This window comes from Phyllostomus hastatus, unplaced genomic scaffold (genome assembly GCF_019186645.2).
Source record: "Phyllostomus hastatus isolate PE091 unplaced genomic scaffold, TTU_PhHast_1.1 phas_contig_283, whole genome shotgun sequence".
In the NCBI taxonomy this organism is placed as follows: Eukaryota; Metazoa; Chordata; class Mammalia; order Chiroptera; family Phyllostomidae; genus Phyllostomus; species Phyllostomus hastatus.
In genome coordinates, this window is record NW_025333833.1 from 15,656,663 (window position 1) to 15,683,952 (window position 27,290).

The 27,290-nt window shown below is 41.1% G+C and overlaps 1 protein-coding gene across 2 annotated transcripts in view; it reads right to left on the bottom strand.

The window, feature by feature from the left end:
* RPS6KC1 (ribosomal protein S6 kinase C1) overlaps nt 1-27,290 on the bottom strand; it is a 158,377-nt gene that overhangs the window by 7,341 nt on the left and 123,746 nt on the right. For both annotated transcript variants that reach the window (XM_045838659.1, XM_045838658.1), the window contains 4 exons: nt 24,350-25,924; nt 23,989-24,078; nt 6,895-6,977; nt 5,528-5,623 (listed from right to left, as the gene is read on the bottom strand). In XM_045838659.1, coding sequence (XP_045694615.1) covers nt 5,528-5,623; nt 6,895-6,977; nt 23,989-24,078; nt 24,350-25,924 — 1,844 coding nt within the window. The remainder of the gene's footprint in view (nt 1-5,527; nt 5,624-6,894; nt 6,978-23,988; nt 24,079-24,349; nt 25,925-27,290) is intronic.

Here is a 27,290-nt window from a genome sequence, read left to right on the forward strand (position 1 = left end):
TGATTCACTGTTGTCCTACTTTCCTTTAATTCTTTAAATATGGTTTCCTTCCCTTCTTTAAACATATTTAAAATAACCACTTCGAAAAATCTAAACTCTGGGGACACTTTAGAGAAAACTCTTATTGACTGCTTTTAACCCTGTATATAGGTCAGACTTTTTTATTTCTGAATGTCTTATAATATTTTTCTGGAAAAGGGACATTTCAGAGACTATATTTTAGCAACTCTGAAGTCTGGCTTCCCCCCGTGAAGACTGTGAGCGCTGCTGTCGGATGGTTTAGTAACGTGTTTCGGGCCAAGCTGCAAACCTGCTTCCCCCACTGCACTGTAATAAGCAGCTGTTGATAGCTCTGCTTATACTTTTTCTTGTTTCTGTTTTTGACCTTGGCGTCCTAGGGGTCATCCCTGTGTCTGCATGGCTTAGTGTCCAACCAGTGATCGAAAAGAGGTTGCATTCAAATATGACAATGGAGGCAAGGATAGACAATGGCGTAAATATACTCTCTTCAGTAAGTACACTGAGAAAACTGGACAGATACATGCAGCATAATAAAATCGGGCCACTTTCTTACACCATATACAAAAATAAACTCAAAATGGATTAAAGACTTAAATGTAAAACCTGACACCATAAAATTCCTGGAAGAAAACATAGGCAGTAAACTCTTTGAAATTGCTTTTAGCAATATCTTTTGGCATAAGTCACCTCGGCCAAGGGCAACAAAAGGAAAAAAAAAGAAATGGGACTACATCAAACTAATAATTTTTTTGCACAGTGAAGGAAAGCATTAACAAAATGAAATGAAAACCTACTAAATGGGAGAAGATATTTCAAATGATACATCCAATAAAGAGCTAATATCCAAAATATAGAAGAAACGCATACAACTTAACCCCCACCACACACAAAAAACACACAAATAATCCTGAAAAAATGGGCAGAGGACCTGAGCAGACGTTTATCCAGAGAGGACGTACAGGTGGCCTACAGCCCTACACAAAGGTGGTCAACATCACTGATCATCAGAAATGCAAATCAAAACCACAATGAGACACCACCTTGCACCGGTCAGAGTGGCTATCATCAAAAAATCAACAAATAACAAATGTAGACAAAGATGTGGAAAAAAGGGAACCCTGTACACCGTTGATGGGATTGTAAATAGGTACAGCAACTATGGAAAACAGTATGAAGATTGCTCAAAAAAATTAAAAATATAGCTGCCATGCACCCCAGCAATTCCACTTCCAGTGCTTATCCAAAGAAAACAAAAACGTGAACTCACAGACACATGCACCCTCACATCCACCGCAGCATTACTTACAACAGCCAAATAGGGAAGGAACCACGGTATCCATCATCAGTAGATGAATGGATAGAGAAAATGTGGTGTGTATATACATAGAATAAAATAGTATTCGCCAACAAAAAAGAGTGAAATTTTGCCATTACAACAACATGGACGGACGCAGAGAGTATTGTGCTAAGTGAACGCAATCAGACAAAGAAAGGCCAATACTGCATGATTTCACTTATGTGTGGAATCCAGAAACACACAACAGAAACCTATCCACAGATGTAGAGAACACGCTGATGGTTACCAAAGGAAGGAGAATGGGGAAATGGAGGAAAGAAAATACCACAGACACTAAAGCTTCCATCCTCTGCCAATGGGAACACATTCAAAATTCAGGCTACGTGCAAATTGGCCCTGGTTCTGACTTTTCACGGGGCTCCTCCCTGCTCCTACGCCCATGCACGCAGCCCCGGGGTGGTCCTGTGGCCTGCCCCAGCCCGGCAGAACCCTCACACCCGACCCAGCAGGGAAAAGACAGTGGGCACAGCCCCGGGCAAGGATGCCAGAGAGTGCTGCTGTTCTTTCCCGAAGTTCCACTGTTTTTCAAGCATAGACACTTTTCAGATTTTTGTCTTTCTCTGATCAATTTCCAGAGGACTGAGATGATTGTTTTTGCCAATTCTGTCTAACTTTATACTTTCCTTTTTTGAGGGAAGAATTTGCCAACTTCCTCATACACCACTGAAACCTGAAAATATTTCCATAGCAAATACTTTTTCCACAAAATTTAGTCAACTGTAACTAAAATATTTAAATAATTTCTTTACATTAATGATTCTGCACATATAGAAAATCCTACTATTCAAATTTAACCCCAACTTCTATTTCTTCTTTTTTCTTTATTTCTATTTTTTTCTTCCATTCATGCTTCATTCATTCCATTATTTGTGTGAAAAGTATCAACTGACTTCCTATTCTATGCCAGGCCACTGCTTTTCTGAGACCTTTTCATGGTCTCCTCAGCAGCTGCCCCACCCTGACGTTAGCCACCCTGTGATTCAACTGCAGGCTGCACCACATTACAGATCACGGCATGTCGTGAACCCTCCACACTGTCCCCTGTCAACAATAACAACACAAAACATCTGTGTGACGCTCACCGTGTGCTGGACATTATTCTAAGTGCTTCGTGTAGGTTAATTCATTGAACTCACAGCTCGATGAATATCTACCATTATTTTCTCTGTTTAGAGATGAGAAAACAGAGACCCAGGGAACTACAAAGTAGCAAAGACAAGACTCGAGTTCAGACACTACGGCTCCAGAACCCGTGACCCCAACGCTGTCACAGCGCCTCCCGAGTGCGTGACCCGTCAAGAACGCAGTACTTCACTCACCCCGACGCAAGCAAGCCCACAACGTGAGTGAAGCACGCACTTCAAATGGCGGTGTGCACAGTCTTTTAACTTGAAACTACTGTGTCTAGCACTCAGAATGACTCCTGTATGAAATCTAACTCCTCCAAGAATTACTGTATTATCAATTGCTAAAGTGTTAGGAGAAAAGCTATCATAAAACAAACATAAGAGTATCCTAAATGTATCAAACCCACTTTCAAAATCAGGTGATGCATGTGTATTGGCCAAAATGTGGAGGGCATCAGACGCTTTAATATAAATTTGAAATATCAAACATTGGTAAGAATTAACTATAATTATAGTATATTGTTTACAATTTCAGGAAACATGTAAGTTCTTTCTTCTTTGTTACAATTGGCTTCTCCTCCACCATTCTATCTAAAACACAACCTCATTATGAAATTCCAACAGAAGTTCACATTTTCATTTTTACTGAAGTCAGTTCACTTAGTTCATGGACTCTTCTACACATGTGCAAGAATAAATCTACAGGCAAAAGTATAATCGTTTTTCTCATGACCATCTTGCTTATCCTGCCACTTTAAGTACTACACCGGGCCCTGGAGAGAGCATGCAAAGATCCTATTGCTCAAGAGAACGTGTCAGCCACTGGCAAACCCAGGACAGTCCCTGCCAGCCTCCTTGTTCCCGAAGAAGAGGCAGTAAAGCTGAGCGATAAAGACACAGAAATTTGTTTTGAAGGGTTTCTTTCCTCATATAATGATCCTTCACTGACAAAGCAATGGTGTCATAACTAAATGTACACCGTAAAGTACAAACATACATGCTCTGAGGCTTTGTAAAATTAACTAGCTTTTTAAAAAACTGCATTAAAAACGTAACTATGGTTACTCTAGTACCATTCACTTGACTGAGATGACTGAGCCATGGGAGCAGGGCTTTATGAAACCCAGGAAAAAAGCAAGGAGCAGACAGACCAAAGGGGAAATCTCCCCAAAGCAGAATAATTATTTCCAAATAAATCATTCTGTGATTTTTTTGAATGACCTCTATGACCCGTGAGGTAGTGGAAGAGGAAAGTAAAGTGACAAATTGCTAATCACGCCAAGAGACCCCTTTTCCGTTTCCTGATGATGTTTCCTCAGCATGAGTGGTGGCTTCCTTAGGCAGGACCGTGACACGGTGCTGAGCTACCACACAGGCTTCAAGTATCTGTACTTGGGGATTTAACACACCTTAAGCCTAGACCCCTTTACAACACAATTCTAATAAAGACAGGAGCAGCACACCTTTATAAATTAATGCAAGGAATCCCATTCGCATTATTTTACAGGGTGGGGCAAAATCAAGTTAACAGTTGTTCATGTGGAAAATAATAATTAATAAATAATATAAGAATAAACTGTTTCTTGTACTGACAACTGTTAACCTACTTTTGCCCTACCCTGTATGATAATGACTACTTCTTTAACGAGGAGAAACAACGACAAGAAAATGGCAGTTGCTATCCTTCCTGAAGTTATTTCCCAACAAAAATTCTTTACCTTTTTTGTGCCACAACAAACAGGATGAAATCAAGCGAGTAGCTGTCCTTTTTCCCTTTAGAATGAAATGTTTTCTTTATCTTCCCATTATCTCTTAACCCCTTTGCAAAGGGTTCAGGGTATTCTCATCCCAGGATTTCCACCCTAACTATGTTGCTTTATATTTTCAGAATATTCATGAAGTGCAACTCTGATCCTTGCACTCTTCTGTACAAAAACTCCACATTTTTGTTACTGAATTAAATATTACCACTCTACCCTGGTGTTCATGAAAGTAGAACTCCACGACAGAATCCCAACTTACCTTTCCACCTTCATCTGCTACTACTATTCATCCCTATATTTGTCCTTCCACTCTAGACAAACCAAACTTCTGGTTTCCCAAACCGCATCTTTTAGACTTCATCCTTTGTTGAAGCCGATCATTCCACCTAGCTGTTCCTCCCACAGCCAACCCTGCCATGCCAAAAATCGATCTAAGGCTCCACAAAAACAACGCCCATACACAAAAACTGTCCTAACACTGCCACTGCATCGATGATAACCCCTCCTTAACCTCACTCACCAAAGTAGTCTGTAAACCTATCCGACCCCCTGCATCACGTCCACCTGCGACACAGTTATTTCCGTCTCACCGTTACAGCACACAGCACTGGGCCTCGCGTATATTCGTGAATGGAACCACAATCACTCCTCAATAGGACTCTAGGTGTTTCTCTTCCTAATGTATTAGACCCTCTCACCTTTTCAAAAATTTTATTTTCCCTGATTAAAAAAAAATCACGTTTCTTTACAAAAATGTCAGTTCTTGATCTTTTTCAAATAACCTTTCCCTTTAGTTTTCATGAAAGTGTACGGAACCCAGGCCTGACAATCACTGCCGATCTGCCGGGGGCCTATCACGCCACAGCGCTGACGGCCTTCAGTGCGCTCACCAATCTGGTGCTCGAAACCAGAGGGGCGTTTTCAACACAGGGAATCCCTTTTAAGGAGCTCACTGGAGTTCCATGCCTACGCCTGGGAAAAGCAATACTTACATCCCATGCCTACACAAACATGTGAAATTGACGGAACATTAGCCTGAATTTTTTTAAAAAATTTATACCAATAAGCTTTACCTGTTCTCTCGGACCTCACCAATACTTAGATAATAGCAGAAATCTAAAGATATACAGTATTAGTTCTGAATTTGTAATTAGTAATGGGTCTTTCTTGCCCAAAACTAATTTCTTGAAGGTTCTGGAGCTGCAGGCTCTACTAATTTGCAGGGTTGACATACTGGGCCAATAGGTCAATCACATTACCTGTTGAATGAGCGAGCGAGCCTCTTCAGAGACGCTTTCTGGCATGTTCAAAGTAGTGTGAGTGGTTATTCCCGCCGGATGGCACTCGACCAGAGTCTGAAACAGACAGACAGACACACTTCTTATCCCAGGACACACGGACAGCACACACAGAGAACGCGACCACGATTTAACCGGAGCTGCGGTGTTCAACAGTGCCGCCCAGGCAGTTTGGGACGAGGGCGCTAAGCCTACAAAACCTCAACTGGACTGAAGGCAATTAGCAAAATCACATCATAAGCTGATGCTACCAGCCCTCTCCCCTGAGTTATAAAGAAAATGGCTCATAAGTAGAAGAGCTCACATTACTTATCAAAACTAAAGAGGGGCCCCCAGGCCGGTGTGGCTCAGGTGTTTGGGCATCGTCCTGCAAACTGAAACGTCGTGGGTTGGATTCCCGGTCAGGGCCTGTGCCTGGGCTGCGGGGTTTGGTCTCAGGCTTGGGCACCTACAAAAGGCAGCCAATCAGTGCTTCTCTCTCACATCGATGTTTCTCTCCCTCTCTTTATCCTTCCCTTCCTCTCTCTCTAAAATCAATAAAGAAAAAAATTTAAAGAAAACTAAAAAGGGACTTTCAATATCGCTGAAATTTGTAATGTATTAATAATCTTCAAATATTATAACTTGTTAATAATGACACTTTATGTATATATAGCACATTATGGTATAAAAGTGTATAGGTGGATTGTAAATTCTACAATGATCTTGGGAATTCAGTCTTATCTATGTATCTAAGGTAAGTGACGACCTAGAAAAATATGACTACTCATTTCCCCTGTTTTCTTCCCAGGAGGCAATCTGCACAGTACTCTACTAAAGTCTATTAACCTCAAGTGTCTTTCATAAAAGTTATTGATCAGAAAAGTTTAAACTCTGTCCTTACGCTAGCACACAGGAAAAATTTACAGTATTGAGGAGAAAGATGTTACTTTTCATACCTATATTAATTTTCTAAAATGAGAATTCCCTCTTGACTTCCGACATGATGCTTAAAATTCACCCAGAGAATTCTAATACATCCTGGCATGTACTGTACAGAGAGAACTCTGCTCAAAGCGAATCACAAAAAAATGAAGAGAAAAAATGTTTAGTCTTCTATCCTACTGTGTACTAACACTGTGATATAACAGAATTTTACCATCCATTTGTTCAGTGTAGTACAACTCTATTTTTGTTTAAAAAAATCTGGAATCTTGATAAACATATATTTCTCAAAGGTTTTCTTACCGAGTCCCTGATCTAAAACTAAAGACAAAGGCTCAACATTCTCCATCTGAAATCAAGGCAGCAGCTGGTAAAGCTTATCAAGCGTCCGGGTCACCGCTTACCTTGCCAGTGAGAAGTTCAAAGAGGACGGCACCCAAACTCCACCAGTCGCAGGCTTCGGTTTCCTCGGTGATTGCTCCAACCTCTGCACACACCAAAAAAGGCTGTTATTAAAATTCCAAAGGTCAATTAAACTTTCAAAATTAACATGTATAAGCAAGGTGACCTTTTTAATGCTGAGAGAGCATATACTAAATACTACTGGGCTTTCAAAATTCCTGAAAGTTACTTATCCCTTTGGTCACCTACTGTGGTTGCATTTTTTTTTTGACACAGTCATATATTAAACTGAGACATGTGTTCTTTGGTTGATAGAGGGACACCTTCAAGATGCTATACTTAAAGTTACATGAATCTACTAGATTAGCATTTTGCTTAATTTTTCAAATTTGAGAAAGTATAGCCAACTCTACCTCAGAGGTCATGTCTTGTTTTAACATAAAAACCCTAGGTTCAGAATAAACTGCAAAAATTGTTTAAACCAGTATTAATTATCCTTGTGCAGATTAGAAACCAGAGAGGTGAAATGCCCTGTCCAATGTCACATGTGCACACAGTAAATCAGTAGCAGAACTGAGACCTTGTTCACAATATCATCCCTCTCCTATATAATCAATTGATTTCAACTACAGAGGAGGCACGTGCAATGCAAATTTACCCATTTTGTTATTACAAGTACAGAGATGTGTTGTCTTAAGTCACCACTGAAACTATTGGCTAAGATAAGGGATTGTGGAGCGTCTGCAGATTACAATTTTATCTGTGTTACCCTTATCTCAGCAGCACAAGTCCTTAAACGTAATGTGAGTTTTCAGGTGTCCTCTCTCAGGTCTCTCTACAAATCAGCAAAAACTCCTCACTTCAACCACTCCTGAGGCTTTTAGCCCTTAAGTCATGTTTGATGCATTCTTGTCTTTTCCTAATGGCATTCAATGAATCACTAAGCTTTATCAATATCTGCCCTTTCCTTTCTATTTGTATGACAAAACACACTTATTAGTTGTCTGCGGTAGCCCACAACTCATAACAATAATGTTCTAAAGCCTTGGGGTAGAAAGAAAAAGATCAATACTAGAAACAATACAATGGTAATAAATACATATCTCTCAACAACTGAATCTAAAAAACACACTAAGCAGACCAGAAGAACGGAGACAGAATCATGGATACAGAGAGAGGTTTGATGGTTGCCATGTGGCTTGGGGGAACAGGTGAAGAGGTGAGGGGAGAAGTACAAGCAGGCAGTTGCAGAGTAGCCATGGGGCTGCCCAGGACAGTACAGGAAATGCAGTAGCCAAAGAACTCACACGTGTGAGCCACGGACGGGAACAATGGTGTGGGGACTGCCTGAGGGGGTGGAGGGTGCTGGGCAGAGGGGGGAAAAGATGGAAAATGGGGACAACTGCAACAGTAAAATCAATAAAATATAATTAAAAAAAAATAAAAAAATATGCATACTTATATAAAGAAGAAGAAGGAAGAAGAAAGTAGTAACTGAAAGTGGTGCTTAGGGGCCCAGCCTTTTATCCAACACTCAGTAAATCTGCGTATGGGAGAACCGCAAAACTCACAAAATAGCTCGAGCTTTAAGTCTTTAAACAAAGGTCATAGAAAGAAAAGGGCCCGAGGAAGAAAAAAGAGCCACTCCTGTGCAAGATACTGAACGCAGCCCATCTCAGCAGCCTTCGTCCACACCCCTGCACCCACGCTCTCCTTCCGGGTTTCCTGACTTACGCACAACTACGGCCTTCACGCTAGCCCTCCCCCAGCCCCAGCCTCCGACCCCACACGGAGCTTCAGGACAAGCCACACCCTCCCTTCCCTAACTAGCCGCTCTCACGCAACTACTGTGTGAATGACCAAGTCTCCTCATCCTCCTAGAGCCACTGGCATTTATAAAATAGCAGCTCGTTTTAAAAACCGAGAACTCTCTAACGATAGAGATTTAATGATGTACAGTGGCACTCCCTATGAGGCATACTACTACATAATCATTTAAGATGATGTCTTCATGCAAAGTTTCACGTGTCCAAGTCAACATCTGGATATATTAAATTAAAAAAAAAACAAGCTCTAAAACAACAGAATTCTATTTTAAAATTACGCATTTACAAAAAGACTGGTGTGACAATATGACAAAAAATGATTTAGTGATTTGCCTCTGGGGTAGTGAGACTTTTGTTTTCATTCTATACTTATTAGCGGGCATGAATATCTAAAAGGCACACGTAAAATGTATAAGAAGATGACATGAAACACTTAGGCTTATTGGGGCGGGGAGGGCGCAGCCGCAGGCAGGTCTGCCCTTCCCAAGAGCCTGCCCGCCCACAGCCTGTCAGGCCACATCACGGGAAGCTGCAGACGAGCCGTCAAGAGTTCCAGACCAAGAGCCTCGAGGAATCACTCGATCTCATCCACAATGAGAGGGTTAGAGCTGAGATCAGGGATCTCCTAAAACAGTGATTCTCTTGAAGGACGAATCCCTCGTGGTTTCTCACCCAAGTGCTCAGATTCGAGCCCTCCCAGATGCAAGCCCACTGCTTCCACACCCGCCCCAACCTGCCCGCAGAGAGCCGCCGCCGTCTCCTTCAAGTGTGCTCTAAAAACCTCGGAAAGGGTGTGTGTCCTCAGAAACTCCACAAAAGTAAAAGAAATTTACCGTGTTCCTGTCATCACATAACAACTTTTTGCACATGTCCTTCCAGTTTTAGTAGTCAACTAATCATTTTTCTATTCAAAATTCGGAAATGGACTCTCACTGACCATTCCGTAACATTCGAATGTCTAGTTTAATCAGGCATGCGTACCATCAGGCCTCCATATGGGGTCTCAACCAGCAACATACGCAGCACAAACTGGGCACTCTTCGTCCACGGAACCCCCCGTGCTGGCCACACTGCTCACTAGTGCAAAACTAAAGCCGCTTTTCCTACTGGCGCAGTTAATGGTTTTATCTTTCAGTATGTTTCTGCTCAAGAATTTAAGCGATTCCACTGCCTTTAATCCTACAGCAAGCAGTACATGTTTCATAGTTTTATAATAAAGGTGACCCCTGTTCACAAGCTGAGACCCAACATTATGGGTCACCATCTGCTCTGAGCAGGCACCCACAAGTCTGCCTTCCTGCGCATGATCTGTCGCTCGGCTCACGGTAGGCACACACTGCAATGACGACAACTGCATTAAGACAGCAGCTAACATCAACTGACTGCTTACTGCATGTAAGGAACTATGTCTAACATTTTACATGCACTATTTAAAATCTCCAAGCTAACCATGGAGAACTCATTTGGGTCAGGTGACTCTGGAGAAGAACGAATTGGGTGTCCTGAGAAAAGAGGAACCTTAGACCCAATCGAAAGTTGAGAAAACTAATACGATGGCTTCATAGCATCTAACAACACGTGCTGGAGCTCTGGACTAAAGCCCTACGCCGAGTCGCTGCTCAGAAAGCTCCCCTGTCAGGACAGAGCAGAGGGTCACTGAGGTAAGTCTACCTAATGCAAACCATTTATACAGGCTCCTTTTACACTCAGCCAAAGGTCCAAGTGCCGGCACCAGTGTAGCCCAGACCATCAAAAGTTACGTGTTACACCAGTTACCCACATCACTGCTGGGATGTTCCCCGCGGGGGGAGGAATGAAATGTGTCACTGTGTGTGCATGTTATGGGGGGAGGGGTCCCTGAAACTACCAAGTAAGTACAGTACATCTTCCTGAGCATAAAGATTTTTATATATGTGAAAGGGGTGGATATTGTTTCACCATTAAAAGCAACACAGATCTATTATGGAAGAGAATGTAAAATTTGCATGGATTTGCAAGATAAAAGACTTCAAAGGAACATCAGAATCGTATTTCACTAGTCTCCAGGGTACTCATTTCACATCACCTCTACAGACAGAAGAACTTGGGCAGAAAAGTTTGAGAGGAACTTGATGAGACAGACAAGGTGTATTCCTTCATTGGTTTCTGTGAACTTGTTCAACTGAGGAGTCTAAGAACTAGTTTCATTGGTTTTATGCTGCTTTGAAATCTCCGCAATGTTCTGCCTGAGTCCTGAACAAGCAGATAATGATCAATGTGAATTGCCACAGTGCCTGGTGAGTCCCAATCTGAATATCCCCTAATATTTTAATATTATTATAAACTAGGCCCTAACCTAATACTCAGAGTGAAACTGTAAAGCTATACTCTGAAACTGCATTGCCAAGAAGAAGCCTGAGGTCGTGAGGTGGTCAAAAGCCCACGGACTTGAACTAAAGGGGGAATACAGGTGGGAGGCGGTGTGCAGGACGGAGGGGAATAAAGGGAGGGAAGTGGGACAGCTGTCATAGCATAATCAATACAATGTAATAAATAAATACATAAATAAAGCACCCCTCTGAAACTGCTTTACTTGCAAAACCTACATAATGTTTAAGCATAAACCAAGAGTGCTGCTTTGCACAGGGTCTGGCGGAAGTGAGGTTGCTTGAGTGTGGTTGGTAGGGTGTAACAATTTATTGTTTTAATTTGAGCATTTCACCGAAAAAGTTACACAGTGTGCTTGAGTGTGATATCGTTACATTACAGAACTGCACGCTTATGATGTTGTAATAAAAGAGGGGCGTTACCTGTGCCAGGCCCGGTCTCTACAAAGCTACGCGACAGCTACTACAAACGCCAGCTGACTAGTCAGGCCTGTGGGCCACACTTCAAAAGTAGAAAACTTAAATGCCAAATAAATGTGAGGCTATTTTAAGAATAAAACACGGTGGAGCTGAGAAATTCCTTTCAACTCCTACCTTAAGTTTTTTTTAATCTCTGAAAAATAAAAGCAGAAACACGTTTTAAAGGATAAATTCTACCACTGTTCTGTCACCTCTCAGACTGTTTTTCCTACGAAACCCGACAGGTCACGTCCCCGGCCCGTCCGGCCGCCCCACCGCATTCTACACTGGCCTTCCCAGGGCCAGGGCGACGGGACGGCAGCCTTTCTCCACAGGGGCAGCAGTCCTATAGGCGTCAAGCATAGTCATCAGGAGGAAAAATAAACTATTCCCTAAGAAAACAAACGAATTCTCACATTATCCCCACAAAAACTCAAAAAAAAAAAAAAAAAGACATTCTCTTTCTGAGTCAAAGACACGCACGGACAGGGCCTCCAGTGGCACTTCTGTCTGAGCCTGGCTGGGGCAGTCACCACGCTTCCCCGAAAACGAGGACAGCCAGACCCCCACCGTTGTTCCTACCTGTAACTTTACGATCCTGAAAGCATTTTCAAAAGCACTCACGAGCCCTTCTCATAACTTGCTCTCCCTCCATTAACCTAAGATGCCCAAAGAGGGGGATTATGCCGAAATGGGCCAGCATCCCTCGGTCTTCCCTCCTCTCCTTTCTAGACAGAGCCACTCTTCCCTTTTCCGCAGGGACCCGGTGGCAGGCGCAATGAACCAGTGCCATTGCCTCCAGCCGTCACCACCTTTTAATGTGATGGGGACAGACACACTCCAGCGTAGATTTTAAATCATCCAGAATTTTTTAAGGACATCAAGTATGTGGGAACGGCTTAGTAAAATTCTGGCAGTCTCACTGTGGCACCATCAAGTCTCAGATTCTAACACAACGTACAGTCTTACTGAGTCACACTAACGATTCAAACTACCTCATTTCACACTCGAATAAACGAGCTCACATAACAATAAAGATAACACAACGTAAAACATACTTTGCCTACATTGGCTTTACTCGTGTTTAACACCTCACAGAACACTCTTCAACAAGCCAGGACCGTTTTCAGAAAAGCAGTGCTACCTCGGGAACCCGTACTGTCATAGGGCTTGCTGAGACACAGAGTAATTGAGTTGGACGGTCCTTACGATAATCGGAGTTTACTAAGTCTCCCCACAAAGCCAAAAATAATCATGTTACCTGACCCCCAAACTGTAACTATAAAGCCTCACTCCTGAAAAGTAAAGGAGTATAAAAAGAGGTAGCTTGGACTCAGGAAACCAGAAAATGTCTACATCTGTATGAGAAGTGAAGGGGAAAAAAAAAAACAACCCAAAATATCCACCCAAACCTGAGGAAGCAGGAAAGACACTGGACAGACCACCTGATCCCAGCATTACTGAAATCATGGCAGGTACTTGTCTACCCTGCCTTTCAGGATTACACAATTTAAGCCACATATGTGTGACAAAGATATGACTCCAAAATAACCAAAGATAATGCTATACTATGCTGGAAATTTTACAGAAAATGGAAAGACCTAGAAAATGCATCTCAAACTCAAGCTTTAAATGAAGACCAACCTTTCTACAAAGCTTTGTAAAGAAGGATTATCTTGCACCTGGCTGGGGTGGCTCAGTGGATTGAGCACTGGCCTGCGAATCAAAGGGTCACTGGTTTGATTCCCAGTCAGGGCACATGCCTGGGTTGCGGGCCAGGTCCCACTGGCGGGCACATGAGAGGCAACCACACATTGATATTTCTCTCCTTCTTTCTCCCTCCTTCCCCCTCTGTCTAAAAATGAATACATAAAATCTTTAAAAAAATCATCTTGCATTTCAAGCAATTATAGTGCCCTCAGCACCCAAATTCAGAAATTACCCTTAAGAGACATTACTGTTCAATGTGTGATAAATAAGGGAATCTGGTATCACTCAGTTAGTTCTTGATAGATTTGTTGAGACACATCTTCAAACTGGTGATGTCACTGGTTCTGTTCCCTATGCAGGACATCTCATCCTTCCACTTACCTCTACTAATGTTAACACCACAGTTGCCCACACCCCCTCCAGAAACCACAGACTCCGTCTGGCAGTGTGTTCTGTTGTTGCTATCTTCCTTCCAGGACATGGCAGGAAATACACCATATTTTTTGGACTATAAGACACACCCCCCCCCCTCCATTTGGGAGGGATAATGGTTGTTAATGCTGCTGTTGAGTTCTGTTTACATTTACATTGGTGAAATATTATGTTATTTATGTTATTAAATATTTTACCACATTTTTTGCTTCAAAAATGTTTTTCCTATTTTCCTCTAAAACCTAGGTGTGCCTTATGGTCCGAAAAAATATAGTAGGAAGTTCTGAATTTCTTAGACAAGAATTTCACTTATTAAAAAATTCTCTTTTAGCCCTGGCTGCTATGGCTCAGTGGATTGAGTGCCAGCCTGCAAACTGGAAGGTCGCTGGTTCGATTCCCAGTCAGGGCACATGCCTGGGATGCGGGCCAGGTCCCTGTAGGGGGCGTGTGAGAGGAAACCACACACTGACATTTCTCTCCTTCTCTTTCTCTCTCCCTTCCACTCTCTCTAAAAATAAATAAAATCTTTTTTAAAAATTCTCTTTTAATTTAGGACAAGTACTTAAATATGTTTCCTAAACTCTTTTCCTTAACTATACTTTTCTTAATAAAGAGAATCTTAAAAGCCTTATTTCTTTTCACTCTTAAAATAATAGTAACTGTGGAATTGTTATTAAGAGGTCATATAAATCCCAGTGAAAAAGCAATTGCTGCAAATAAGCATCTATGTAATAGTCAATTTAAGCCAACAGTTAGATGCTGGAAGAATTTGTCACATAAATGACATAGCACTCTATCCAAATATCAAAATGACAGAACAAGTTTAAAGAAACAGACCTATGAAATACATTAAAATGATAATCAGTAGTAAGCATATTTAGGGGAAGAAGACTAAATACATTTTTCTAATGCCACCAAATTATTTTCCAAATTAATTTTTAAAATTTTTTTTCCAAAATAATTTATTTTAATTTAAAAAAATTCACCTTAAGAACTCCAACTCTCCCCCTGACCAGTGTGGCTCTGCAGGTTGGGCATCATTCCACAAAGGAAAAGGTCACCATTTGGCTTCTAGGCAGGGCGCCCGCCAGGGTCGCCAGCCCAGCCCCAGGTCAGGCAGGGCATGCGCAAGAGGCGACCAACTGAGGTTTCTCTCTCACATCAGTGTGTCCCTCCCTCTGTTTCTGCCCCCCTCCCCCTCTATCTAGGAATAAATGAATAAAATCTCTTTTAATAAAGAATCCCACCTCTTCCCTTTGGAAAAGAAACATAAGTAAAAAAAAATACATTAGCTTTTGGAATAAAAGACAAATGCTCAGCGAAGATGACAATATGAAAATTAAGCCACATTCTTCTAAACCTTACAACTGAACCCCATGCACACTTTGTCAGTGTCAGAAAACAAGTTGGAGTGTTTAAATTTTTCCACAAATTCTGTAAGTGTTCAGTGAGATTTCAAACACGGTTACAAATGACCAAACATTTGTTAACTTCCTTCCAAGGGAGACAGACTTCATTAATGGCCTTAGGAGGAGAGAAAGGTTAAAAAGAAACATTCTAATCTATCATTAGTGACACACTGACATATCTGGACCGAGGAAAAGCAGCACTTTTTTCTGCAAGGAGCACTCCTGATTGTGCCGTGTTCCCACTCAGGCGGGCCTTCCCTGCAGCATCTGTTGCTAATTGAAAGGGACTAGAATTACAAAATTCTAGTCAATTTCTCTCACCAGCTCTTGCTGTGTGTAAAGATTTTCCATGCAGGGGCTGAGCATTAGTCTTCCACTACAGCTGATGACTAAAGAGCAAAGAGAAAGAAACACAGAAGAAAGAATTTTTCTGTGTCCAACATTATGTGGAACCAAACTGCGAGAAAAGGGACAGCTAAGCATATCTTTTGTTAGCTTGGTAAATTACCATTCTATAAATACAACTATGCACCTATAAAAGTCTATTAATGTCCTAATTAACCAATGGTATAGGTCTTCTGTTTGGGTAGCCTCTTTTTTATATATAAATCTTCAAAGTAACTGTCAGTATTTTACCAATTACATCTTTTATCTCTAGCTCCTAGACACAGTGCCTGGGACACAGGAGCCACATAGCAAATGTTTGCCGAAGAAATATAGCAGTCTTCAGTGGTAGCGCTGTTCATTCAGAACACCTAAAAAGGCCTCATCACATTCATCTTCTCGGGTCCCAGCAGGCACTCTGACACGTGACAGACTGGGAAGTTTCGAGCGCTCTCTGGAGCGTCCTCTGGCTGCCGGACACACGGACGACAGCAGGGCGAGAACAGAGGTCGGTCAGCTGACGACACAGTAGCCCAGGCAAGATGTGAGGGAGGCTCAGAGCGGTGGTTGGCGGGACACCCCCCAGTGCTCCCCTCTGCAGAGGTGCCCGTGGCTACAGTCTGTGCTGGCCCGAAGGGCGTATGGCAAGGAAAGAGGCTGCAAAGCCCTGGCAGCAGGAAAAAGACAGGACCGGGAGGTAACTCAAGGTCTCCCCGGCCCCTTTCAACACAGGGAATCCAGGCACACGAGCCCATCAAAGGTGCTAGTAACGTGCAAGCTGGCTCTACTATCTGGCTGCCAGCCTGGTGACATGATTGGTGTCCGTTAGAAACTTTATTTAAATGTCATCAAAATCAAATTCATTTAAGTGTTCTCTAGGACAACCATGCTACCTACTTTTCTCCCAAGGTATTATTTTAGAAACAAAAATTGTTTTAAGTTTCCACAAACAAGACAAAATCTTTCAACCGAAAGCAGAAATTAAAAGACACATACATCAACTATAAGAATAAAATTCATTTTAACTCCAGGTTTGACTTGTTCCTCTAATGCCTATAACCTAAAGTGTTAAAGTTGGGAAGTTTAAAGTTTAAAAGTCTGTTGGTGCGCAGCTGTCTGAAGACTGTGTACTTGAAGTGCGGCATTCTGGGCAGAAGAAATCCACTCGCCTGAGGTCTCACAGAGTCTCCATGAGGCAGATCTTAATTCCCAGGGTGGGAGACTAATTAGAGCCTGGAACCCGCATCTCATACCCCATCCTTCCAAGTGGGCATTTTCCTCCTTTTTCCCTAATGTTATACTATTTCAGAAATGCTGGCTTCACAATGATCATTTCTACATTCCGTAAAGTCCTCAACATTGCACTGAGCAGATGACCCAAATGCCGTGTTGTCAAGGAGGGAGGGTCTGTGAACTGTTTGGAAGTTGCCTGGATCCCATTACTGGAGTTCGTTAGAGTGTCGTCCAGACAAGGCCAAGGACACAAGCCAGCACTCTGCCCAGAGGAGTCTGCACACCTGGGGCTCTGCTCTCCAGGTGGCCACACGGCGATGGGAAGGGTGTGGTGCTGGGCCCACCCTTCCGGCTTTCTTGGCTCATCCCAGTCTCTAGCCTTTGCTTCCTGGTGCCACCACATTAATTCGGCTGGTTTTCAGGTAGTTCAACTACCTGAACCCCTGTTGTGTTACACGTGGGGAGCTGGATGTAAGTACACACCGCCATCGGCTAACTCAGGCCAGGCTTAACAAAACACCGAATTCCGCTCTCTCCCACCACCCAGCTCTTGCTGTCGTGTGACCTGGCCACCGTGTTCTGAGCTTGAGTCAAAACTCCTTAACTTGATTCAGCATTCCACAGCCAAGAATTACTGTTCAAGGGAATTCACAGGTGTCATTGCTGTTTTCTTGTGAGATAAAATAAGAAATGGGTAACTGCCTTACGACTTCTGATTGACTGGTTATAACGATAATTCTGAGCCCTACACAACCCTGCGTACTCTCTCACCCGGCACTTCTAATAGGAAAAAAACCCAAGAGCACGTTCCATTTCCCACTGATCGTGCCACAACCTGGCCATTCGGAACAGCCTCCGGGTGTCACGGTGTCACCCACCGCCGCCATCCAAGCTGACTGCTGCGAAAAAGGCTAACTGAGCACTGTGGGAAGCACAGACGCGCTTCCCCCTCTCTGCGGCTCTGCTGCTGCGCTGGGCGGGCAGCGCTACCTGCACCGCCATGAAAGGAACTTCAGGAATCTGACTTGCTTTGACATCATTAACTTTTTAAAATCTTAGCATCTTAAAGCATGTATGTGAAAGCCGTATTTGTGAAGAATGGCTTAGGAGGAATAAGCCCTGGTTACCTCAAGGAGACTCGAAAATAACCAGATTTTACGTGGTAGAGGAACTGATGATTTGGTCAAAGTAATGAGACCAATTAACTGAATCGTTGCCCCAAATCAATTTTGACCTGTAAATTAAGAGGCAATACACTGCAGCTATTGCTTAAAACTTCAAGTATCTGGTCTCCTGTTCCTCTTTTAAACAAATAAGAAAAATTGTTCAAGATCATAAAGAAAAATGTCTGACGTTAATAAGAGATTGAAATTAACCTCCTTTTAATAACTTAAAACTTGAGGTAAACCCCCCATTCTCCAATATCGGGGGGCATTGTGAAATGCACAGAGGTAATGTTTTCACAAAGAAGAGGTGAAATACAATATCAATTCTTTCACTCTTTTAAATTCTCTACTTCTAACAACTGAAGAATCCCTTCTCTTGAGCAGGGCTAATCCACTAAGGTGCCAAATAACAGAGACCGAACACTTTGCTATCACTGTCTCATTCCCACCACTGGAGACCAGTCACACTCTGGCCGGATGAGAAGGGTGAGTTCAGAATGGGTCTATTTCCACATGGAGTGACCTTCCCCAGCCCGTCATCAGGGCGGTTTTGAGGGTTCCAGGGCACATTCCACCTAGGGGTGGATCCTAAGGTTCTAGAACTGCAAACTTATATAAAGCAACCCTCTAATCTTCTCTCCATCAGAAGAGTTTTGCCTGGAAAATGCAGGACATGAGTTGACCTGAAGCTCCTTTTGTTTATCCTAATACATTAACAGCGCACAGGCTTCTTCAATACACAGGGACTGCACCAGGAAAGTCTCAGTGTAAAATGTGCACTATTCTATCACAAATTTGAAAAGTTAACTGGTTCTCTCTTGAAGATAAAGATTTTGTTTTTATGACAATAGCAAATGAAGGCAAAAGATTAAAAGTACTTGCTAATCGTTCAAGGAAAACATTAAAACATTTACTATGTACACGGGAGCTACTGTTGAAGTTTTGCTTAAGGGTAAATCAAACAAAAGAGTTACTGTTTGAAACATAATGTTTAAATATTAACCACAAATATTTCACTCTTTTAAAATTATTTCTAAAGCTCCCTCTTGTCTTTTTCTTCTTTCTCCTTTGTGGAGGGAAAAGACGACACCAGGGACATAGATATATTTCCTGGTTGTATCATTATTATTCCAAAATACACATCTATATTTTTTGCTTTCTCTATCAATTCTGCATTCCTAAAATTAGACTCCTCATGCTTGATGAAGTTACCCAGGACCCCAAATTCTCAGATTTAAATGAGTCTTCTTCAAACAATTTTGTCTGCTGAGATCCTTGGCATTCAAGTCTACCCTACTCAAAAAAAAAAATTATCTTGGCATTTTTCCTCTAAATATTTTCCATAAATCTCCCATTTCCACAATATATTCTTTATGTACATACTCTATGAGTAAAAATATATGTGTATAAAGTCCACATGTCAGATAATTCTTTTAACCCTACTAATGTTAGACAAAAAAAAAAAAAATCAGTATTCTTGGGGGAAAAAAATCCTTGCCTAATCAGATGGACTTGAATTTTGACCAAATTTCGTATAAGAAAGAAATTAGATGATTTGACACCTGTGATCTTTTTTGCACTCACAAATCTGTTTAATTACTGGTGAGATAAGGCCAAGAAAGTCCAAAAACCTGCACAATGGGGCCGTGCCACGAGCTAACGGCCAACATGGGGCAAATATCAAGGTTTAGCAATTCTCAATTCTATCTCAATATTCTCAATTTTAAACTTATGATGGCCTCATGATATTTTAAACCATTCATGGTCTGACTCCCAGATCCAATAACAAAATACATAACTATCATACAGAGTACCATGCTTTAAAAGCTACAAATTGTGTGTAAAACATGTTTATGGAGAAGGGCAAGGGGAACTACTCTCAAAAAATATATTCATGGGCCATTTGATAGACTCAGGCTGGAAGAGCAAAGAATGGCAGTGAACAAATGTCACGCCCCTAACTGAATTTCGCAGACAGCCGTCAGCCTGGTTTTCCTACGTTTCACTTTCCCAGTCAGCTGTGAGCTGTTTCCATGTGTGAAATCGCCTGAGCGAGGAAGCGAAGCTGTCGTCTGACATCTGGGAGCGTGGAGGTCGGGGTGCAGCAAAGAGCATTTTGGACTTCTTCAATTTACACACAAATTCACCTATGAATTCTCAAGTCTGAAAGTACTCGATGAGAAATACCAACGTGAATTCCGGGCATTCACAAAGACTCACAGTGGGGTGGCAAGTAAAGGTGAAGGGCACACACTGATAGGATACCATCTCAACTTCTTAAAGACTAGAATGGGAAACTTCAGTGATATTATTAGCATAAGATCCAACATATAAACAGTTCAACTCACTTAGATTGCATATTAAACTTTCAAATACAGTTGTTTGCATTCTATGTGCTCAATATTATAGGTTCTAGTTTCTAGCTGCTTTTTAATGACTGGTTAAGACTGATAAACTAATACAAGAAAATACTTCCTTAACATTTTCTTTTTCCTTTATACTTAAAATGCTGTAACAGAAAAATCACTCTGTGCTGCGACAGTTCCAACGCCACAACACACATACCCTGTGCACCCACGTGCACGCCCCGACAGAAACAAAATCAGAGCAACGACGAGGAAGTGCCCAGAGAAGGACAGCCAACCCACTCCAGTGTTTATTCTGTAGTCTCTCATACTGAAAAACAGGGGTACCTGTCTAAGAGTCTCTTAATACCATATCTAAAAGTCTCCTAATATGGAAACTAGACACTGTTCTGCTTACACTGTCATGCTATACAATCTGTTCCCACTTCGGGGACTATTTCTTTGCTCGTTCTCGTCCTGAACTCAGTTCTGTTTCTCTGGTATGAAAGCAACCCATTTACTATGAATGATGTTTATGTACAATAAAATCTTTCTAGGGAATCATCCTAGATACTCTAAGGATACAAAGTGAACCTAAAAGGAAGGGCTGCTACTTTGGAAACAGGGTTGGGTTTGATCAATGAATTCGTATTCTCAAGACCCTCTTGATGGGCCTGCAGCTGCAGCCATTTATTGGCTGGCTTTTTCACAGATGTAGACAGAGAACGCTCCGTGGTTCTTGTCTTTTTGTTGTTGGACGTGGTTTCTTTTTAATATAGAAAGTGGCAACTTAAAAAAAATTCTTCATTTTGTTACAGAAGCTTGGCAATATCAGACATTCTTGGTAGTCTATTGTTGAAATGACTATGACTTTTAAAAGCTAAGATCACAAAGTTGGCAGAAACTATACTTCAATAACAGAAGGTGATCATTTGCATTTCAAAATTTATCTATCTTGCTTTTCCCCTCAATTAGGCCAAAACATGTTGATTCACAGGTTTCAGTGTGTGTGTTTCTTTCTTTTTTTAAACTTATTTATAGAACAGAATAATGGCCCCCCTGCTAGTTTGGCATTTGCTCAAGTTTCTGCCCATGCAAATCGAATCTGTTACTGGAAATTTTTCTCAAAATATAAAGGCACATCGTCCACAAGATAAAAAGATACATTACTGATAATATAAAGTACAGAGCAGGTGGGTAATGTTTTTAGGACAAACACATGATAAGGACTCCCAGGAGGGAGGAGCGGTGGGGGTAGAGGCTGCACACTGTTTAAACAGAAGTGAACTGTTCTCATCATAATCTTGTGACAACTTTACTTTATAACCAAACACCAGTGGCTTAGTACACTGTAGAGTTACTTGGACAATAATGCTAAGGTTAGAGTTAGGAAATGGGGGGGCAGGGGGTGTGGAAGAATTAGTTAAACCCTTAATATTTCTAACAGAGGACCAAGAACTCCATAGTAATCTACAAATTTTGCTCCAATTCCCCTTGCATCGTGGGCAGAAGTACAGACTTAACTGAGTTCTGGAACTCTCTGAGATTAAGATCACCTAATTTAGAGCACTAGCATTACTTTTCAGTTAAGGCCATTACTGGCTTTATTTTATCCTGTTGATAAAACAAATTATTAAGCCCAAGGAATGAAGAGACTTTCCACATTGTTCAATGCAAGCCATAATTCTAGGGCACTTTTGCAACTCACAAAGCTTGAAAGTACAATTCTTTTATGCAAATAATTAAAACAAAGCCCTTCTTCAGACTACAGGCTTTTTTTTTTTTTTTAACGTTAGTGAAGGACAACCTGAAAGATGAGAGCAAAAATCCATTAATAGTAGACTGCCACCTGCTGGTCAACTATAAGAATTGTGACTTCTGAGAAAAGGCATACAAATTAGAACTTGGATAATGATCTATTAAATTCAGTACTTCAGTACACAAAATTGAAAGTACATATCTATTGATGAATGTTGTACGGTTTTGTTCCACATTTATGTACACTCTTAGAAGGTCAACATGCTATAATGTTACAGTAAACACACAGGACTGTACTTTAAGCTGAAGAAAAATAATCTGCTGGAATGCCAGCATACAGATAGTATCCAATAAGAAAGTAACCACACCAACAGGAACCAGTGAGTCAGTTAGTATTTAAATTAGGACACTAGCATTACTTTTTAATTAAGGCCATTACTGGCTTTATTTTATCCTGTTGCTAAAATAAATGATTAAGCCCAAGGAATGAAGAGACTTTCAGTATGTAAACACTAAACAATGCTCCATAAACATTTGGCTTCAATGTAAGTTTTCTACTGCATCTGGCTTCAGGATTTAATAAGGTTTCACCTGAAAAAAAACCCCAGATTTAATTTTGATTCTAAAACCTCCAATTCAATATAATTAACACATATATCTATGTATACTGATACCTCAAATGTTATTTCTTATCAAGTTAGAAAAAAAGGAGGGTCTGTTAAAAGAAAAAAGAAAGAACCAGATAACTATAACAAAGTGATTTTACTATGAAAAAAATTTTTATTGTCCCATTATCTAAATCACACTAATAGGGTTTCAAAAAACAGCATAAAACTATCTGAGAGAAACAAAAATGTAATCATGTTCTATTGCCCCTTGGAAGACAAAAACAAAAAACAAAAAACAAACAAACAAACAAAAAAACAAAGAGCCCTAATTTGGAGAAAGAAAAAAAAAGTAACAGTACAAAGAAAATTCAAATTGTTGTTTTCAGAAAATAGTTTTAGGATATTTGCTTTGCAAGTTGAGAAACTTTGTTATTCCCCAATACAGAAATTATTCTTAACAATGAAGGGCGTAACTAAAAATAATATAGCTCTTTCCATCCTAATTAGAATAATTTTCCATTATGCAGGGAAACAATGTTAGCTTAGCATCAATAATACACTGGTTAGCTAGTAAGCACTTAAATGCTGCATTAATCAACAACTAAGCAGATCATGTCAACATAATCAGCTTGAACTTTCCCTGAAAGCCAGTGGGGTGACAAGTGAAGAAACTTGGGCTACCCAAAGAGGCTGGAACTAGGCAAAAGGTGAAGGAACTCTGGATTCAAACACAGCCCTATCTGACAAAGAGAAACTAACTCAAATACAATCCCTATGCTCAAGTGACCTGTAATTATCAACAAAGTATCTACAAGCCCAGAAGTGAATCTCTAATTTAAAAAAATAAAGACAATACAGTAAGAGGAAGAGAAACCTGTTATATCAAATATTTGGCAAAACAGGCTATTTTAAAAGAATAACATGCTTCCTAAAATTTCTCAAATACAGAAAAAGAAACTTTAAATCTGCTCTAAATGCCAGGTTGGCTCCTCACTGAAATCACAACCTTGTTTTGTTTGGTTTTTTTTTTTTGACTCTATACTTTATTATATTTTTAGCCTCAGGAATTTTACCCTTTTAGTCAATTACCTCTCACATATTAATAAAAATCATGCACTTAAAGAGGTTCAGGGTGTTTAAAGGTCTTCAAACACTCAGAAGTTAAGACGTCTCTAAGACATCAACGCTTCCACAAGAAGCACAAACCCATTCAACAACGAATACACACACAAAACTGTACGTTATACAATGGTTTCACCCCTCAGATTCCTTTTCTGAAGGATTAAAGAGAACCAAACCCCACACACGAGTGAACTGCTGGGGAAAATCACAACTTCCCTAGAGCCACGGGAGCCGCGGAGGACTGTGTCAAGGGAAGCGGCGCAGGAGACGGCGCTGACCTGGGGCGCAGTACATTCTCTCCACGGCGTCGCTGTCACAGGAATCTTCAACCTCACTCCACCTGCTGAAATACGTTAGCTGGATGTGTCCTAAAAACAAAACGACAGGAGAAATCAAAACATTTTTCTCTTCCATTTTCTGCAGAAGTGAACTGTAATTACTCCTTTTGTAGCTAAAAACAGTATCATTAAGAATAATGGCATCATTAAGTACTAGAAGCTATTACTGGGGGTGAATTTGCTGCACTGATAATGAAGCTCTAGATAGGAAATGAAGATACTAATTACAAGATAAAACGCCTACTCAGTTAATTGGAAGCAACAGCGAATAAAAAGAAATGCATTTGCAAAAGTTCCTGACCTCTATCATTCAATAAGATGTTGTTTGGGTTCAGATCGCGGCACACAATCCCCTCTCTATGTAAAGCGTCAAGGGCTACCACCATTTCAGCTGCCCATCTTTGAATGCAGCCCTCTGGGATGTAAAACCTGGAGTTCAGTGCTAATTTTTTATCAAGGTCCTCAAAAATCTGATGTATCTCCTTGTCTCCTTGTGCTAACGCACTTGCTCCCTTAGTCACAGAGTCTCTTCGAAATAAAGTCGATTCCTCTTCGGCCAAATCATCGGTGTGATCTGTAAACAGCAATACTTCTTCAGTTTTTAAAGTGTCTGTGTTTGCATATTCATTAGCACCTGAGAGTGGGTCAGAAACCAGGAATAAGCTTTCGTCCATGCTGTTTGCGGCCACTGCCGACTCAACCCCTCCAAGTCCCTGGAAGTTAGGATCTGAGCTGCGTAACAAGGACATGTCTCCTGAACTACTGGGGTCAACAGCGGCCACAAATAGCATCCCAAGATCCCCCTGGGCATAGTGTTTCTCTGGTACACCATGGGATTGAAGGCCAGAGGGGTCACTCAATTCCCCTGCGCCTTTTTCTTCTTGTGCTTGGCACTGTTCAGCACTAAGCCTGAGGCATAAAACATCGGGGGCTTCCAAGAGTTTGCTTTCCATTATGCTCATATTAGTCTGTGTAAACTTAGTAGGCCCCACGGCTGCACCATCTTTCGTTGGCTCCAGTTCCCCAGGTAGGTTTACAAGAAGATCAGGCCTTCCTTCATCAGGACCACTGACATCCTCAAAAGCAGCATCTTTGAAAGAAATAACTGGGACAGAGTCATCTGAGCCTCTGCTAATGGTATCCTGAGCTATAACCCTGCTTTCACTAATATTAAAACTCCTGTCTCCATCTGAAAGTGTAAAAAATGGTTTCAAAGGCTCTGACTTTAGACTATACATTTTTTCTCCAAAATCAAGTCCTAGGAGTTCACTAGTGCTATCCTTGCTGTCTATCCTAAAGAACTCCATGGAGCTGTTTTTAGATCTACTGAGGGAATCTAACGTTCTTGGAGAACTAACTGCTTCCAGGCCATCCTCTGCAGGGAAGAGTTGCAGCTCGCAAGCTATCCGCTGAGTGCTGAGGCTGTCGCTGTCAGCCGCAAGGGGTGTCGGGACGCCTTCAACAGCTTTGGTACCAACACCACTTCCTTCGCTCCTCATGAAAGGCTCCTCACTCAAGGACCCGGGTTCAATCTTTTCTTGCCCATATTCATTGCATAATGTTAAATAACTAGTAGTGCATTCTTCCTCTGAACTTGAGCCAGAATCGGGCCATTTTGGAGAGCTATCTTGGCCGTCATCGTCTTGGGTGCTACCGTCTTGGGAGCTCTGAGTCAGACTGGTCTCCAGGGGCAGGACCTGCAGCAGGGCCCCCTGGTCACTCCCTCTGGATTCGAAGCTGCTGCTGCCCTGAGGACTGCGGGTCGGCTGTCGCAGGGGAACTTGACTAAGTGCAGATTCTTCCACTTCCTCGATGTCAAAGCTTTCTTCAGGGCTTCTGTTTAGAAACTTACTGATATATGACCAGAGTTTGCCACCTGTGAAAAAGTATAATAAAAAATAAAAATTAACATCCCCAAATTAATGGTTACTCACTCAAACCATTAGAAAAGCAAAAAAGTATTCTAATAATCGATTAACAGCCAGACAATGATACCCATCCATTAAAATACCCAGTATGCTGAAAGGCAAGCATTCTAATAAAATGTCTTTCGTTATCACTGACTGATGGGTACAGTTTCGAGCATATCTCCTAATAGCAATTATTTCCGAAAGGACAACCTATTTCTTCCTTTGAAGAGAAATTAGTTATAACAAATGCTAGTATGAAATCTCAAAGATGAATTTCTACTTAAAAGTTCAATATAATTTAGCTTTAGAAACATCTGATTGTGTTCTGACTTGTTTATGTCATAATTTTTTCAAGCATGGTCCCTTGGTCAAGTGAAAATTCATAAATAAGTGCTGCTTAAAACTATATACTTCATGGGGGGCGGGAATCAACAATATTATTGCATTTTGAAAATGCCCAGCCCAGGATCAGGGGTAGATTTGGCATAGGTACGTAGTTATGCCATTATAAGTGCCAATTAATATTTTTCCCCATTTTCTCCCCTCCCCAAAAACATCATGTGTTGTATGAGCCCAAGTAATGCAATTGAGGAATATTAATTGAGCGGCCATTAATGTGGCAAGCTATTAATTCTAATTTTGTATTCTGATATGTATCAGAAACCTATAAAACCCAAAATCATAAAAATTAATTTCACGTAACTCATAGAAATCAAATACACACAAAATAATCCAGTGTTTTACCAGCAATACTTGCCAGGTATTTATTTCACTTGATTTTTCTTTTGTTTTAACCATTAAAAACTAAACCTCTTTTGCTAATTAGAATCTTTGAATATATAAACTATGATAAGTATCAAAAACCTACCAAAGCTCTACTGACTAGAAAAAGTATTACAAGAAGAAAGAAGTTAAATTTAATCAAGAAATCTTAAAAAACAGTAACTGCAGAAGCATACTTTGTGAAGATATAACTGAAGCTTCCAAAGGTAAGAAGTAATGTGTTAAACATAAAACTTTCTATTAATATGATGAAGGCAACTTTTTTCAGCACATTTTTAATGCTGTTATTAAGCATCATGTACCAAGGGTAACTAAATATAACCACTGACAGTCTATTATACGTATAAAAAAGTCAATGGCAACATCCAAAATTCTCTTTCTACTTCACATTTCACTCCACACAGAGGAGTTCAGTGAGTGCATAAAGCCTGGGATACTGTGCCTGGCACAGAGTAACAGCTCAACACGGAGGAGCCGTCCTAATGTTAACCCTACCACGCCCCACATCTCCTCCACCAGGGACCCAGCTAACGGTCTTCTTTCTTTTGG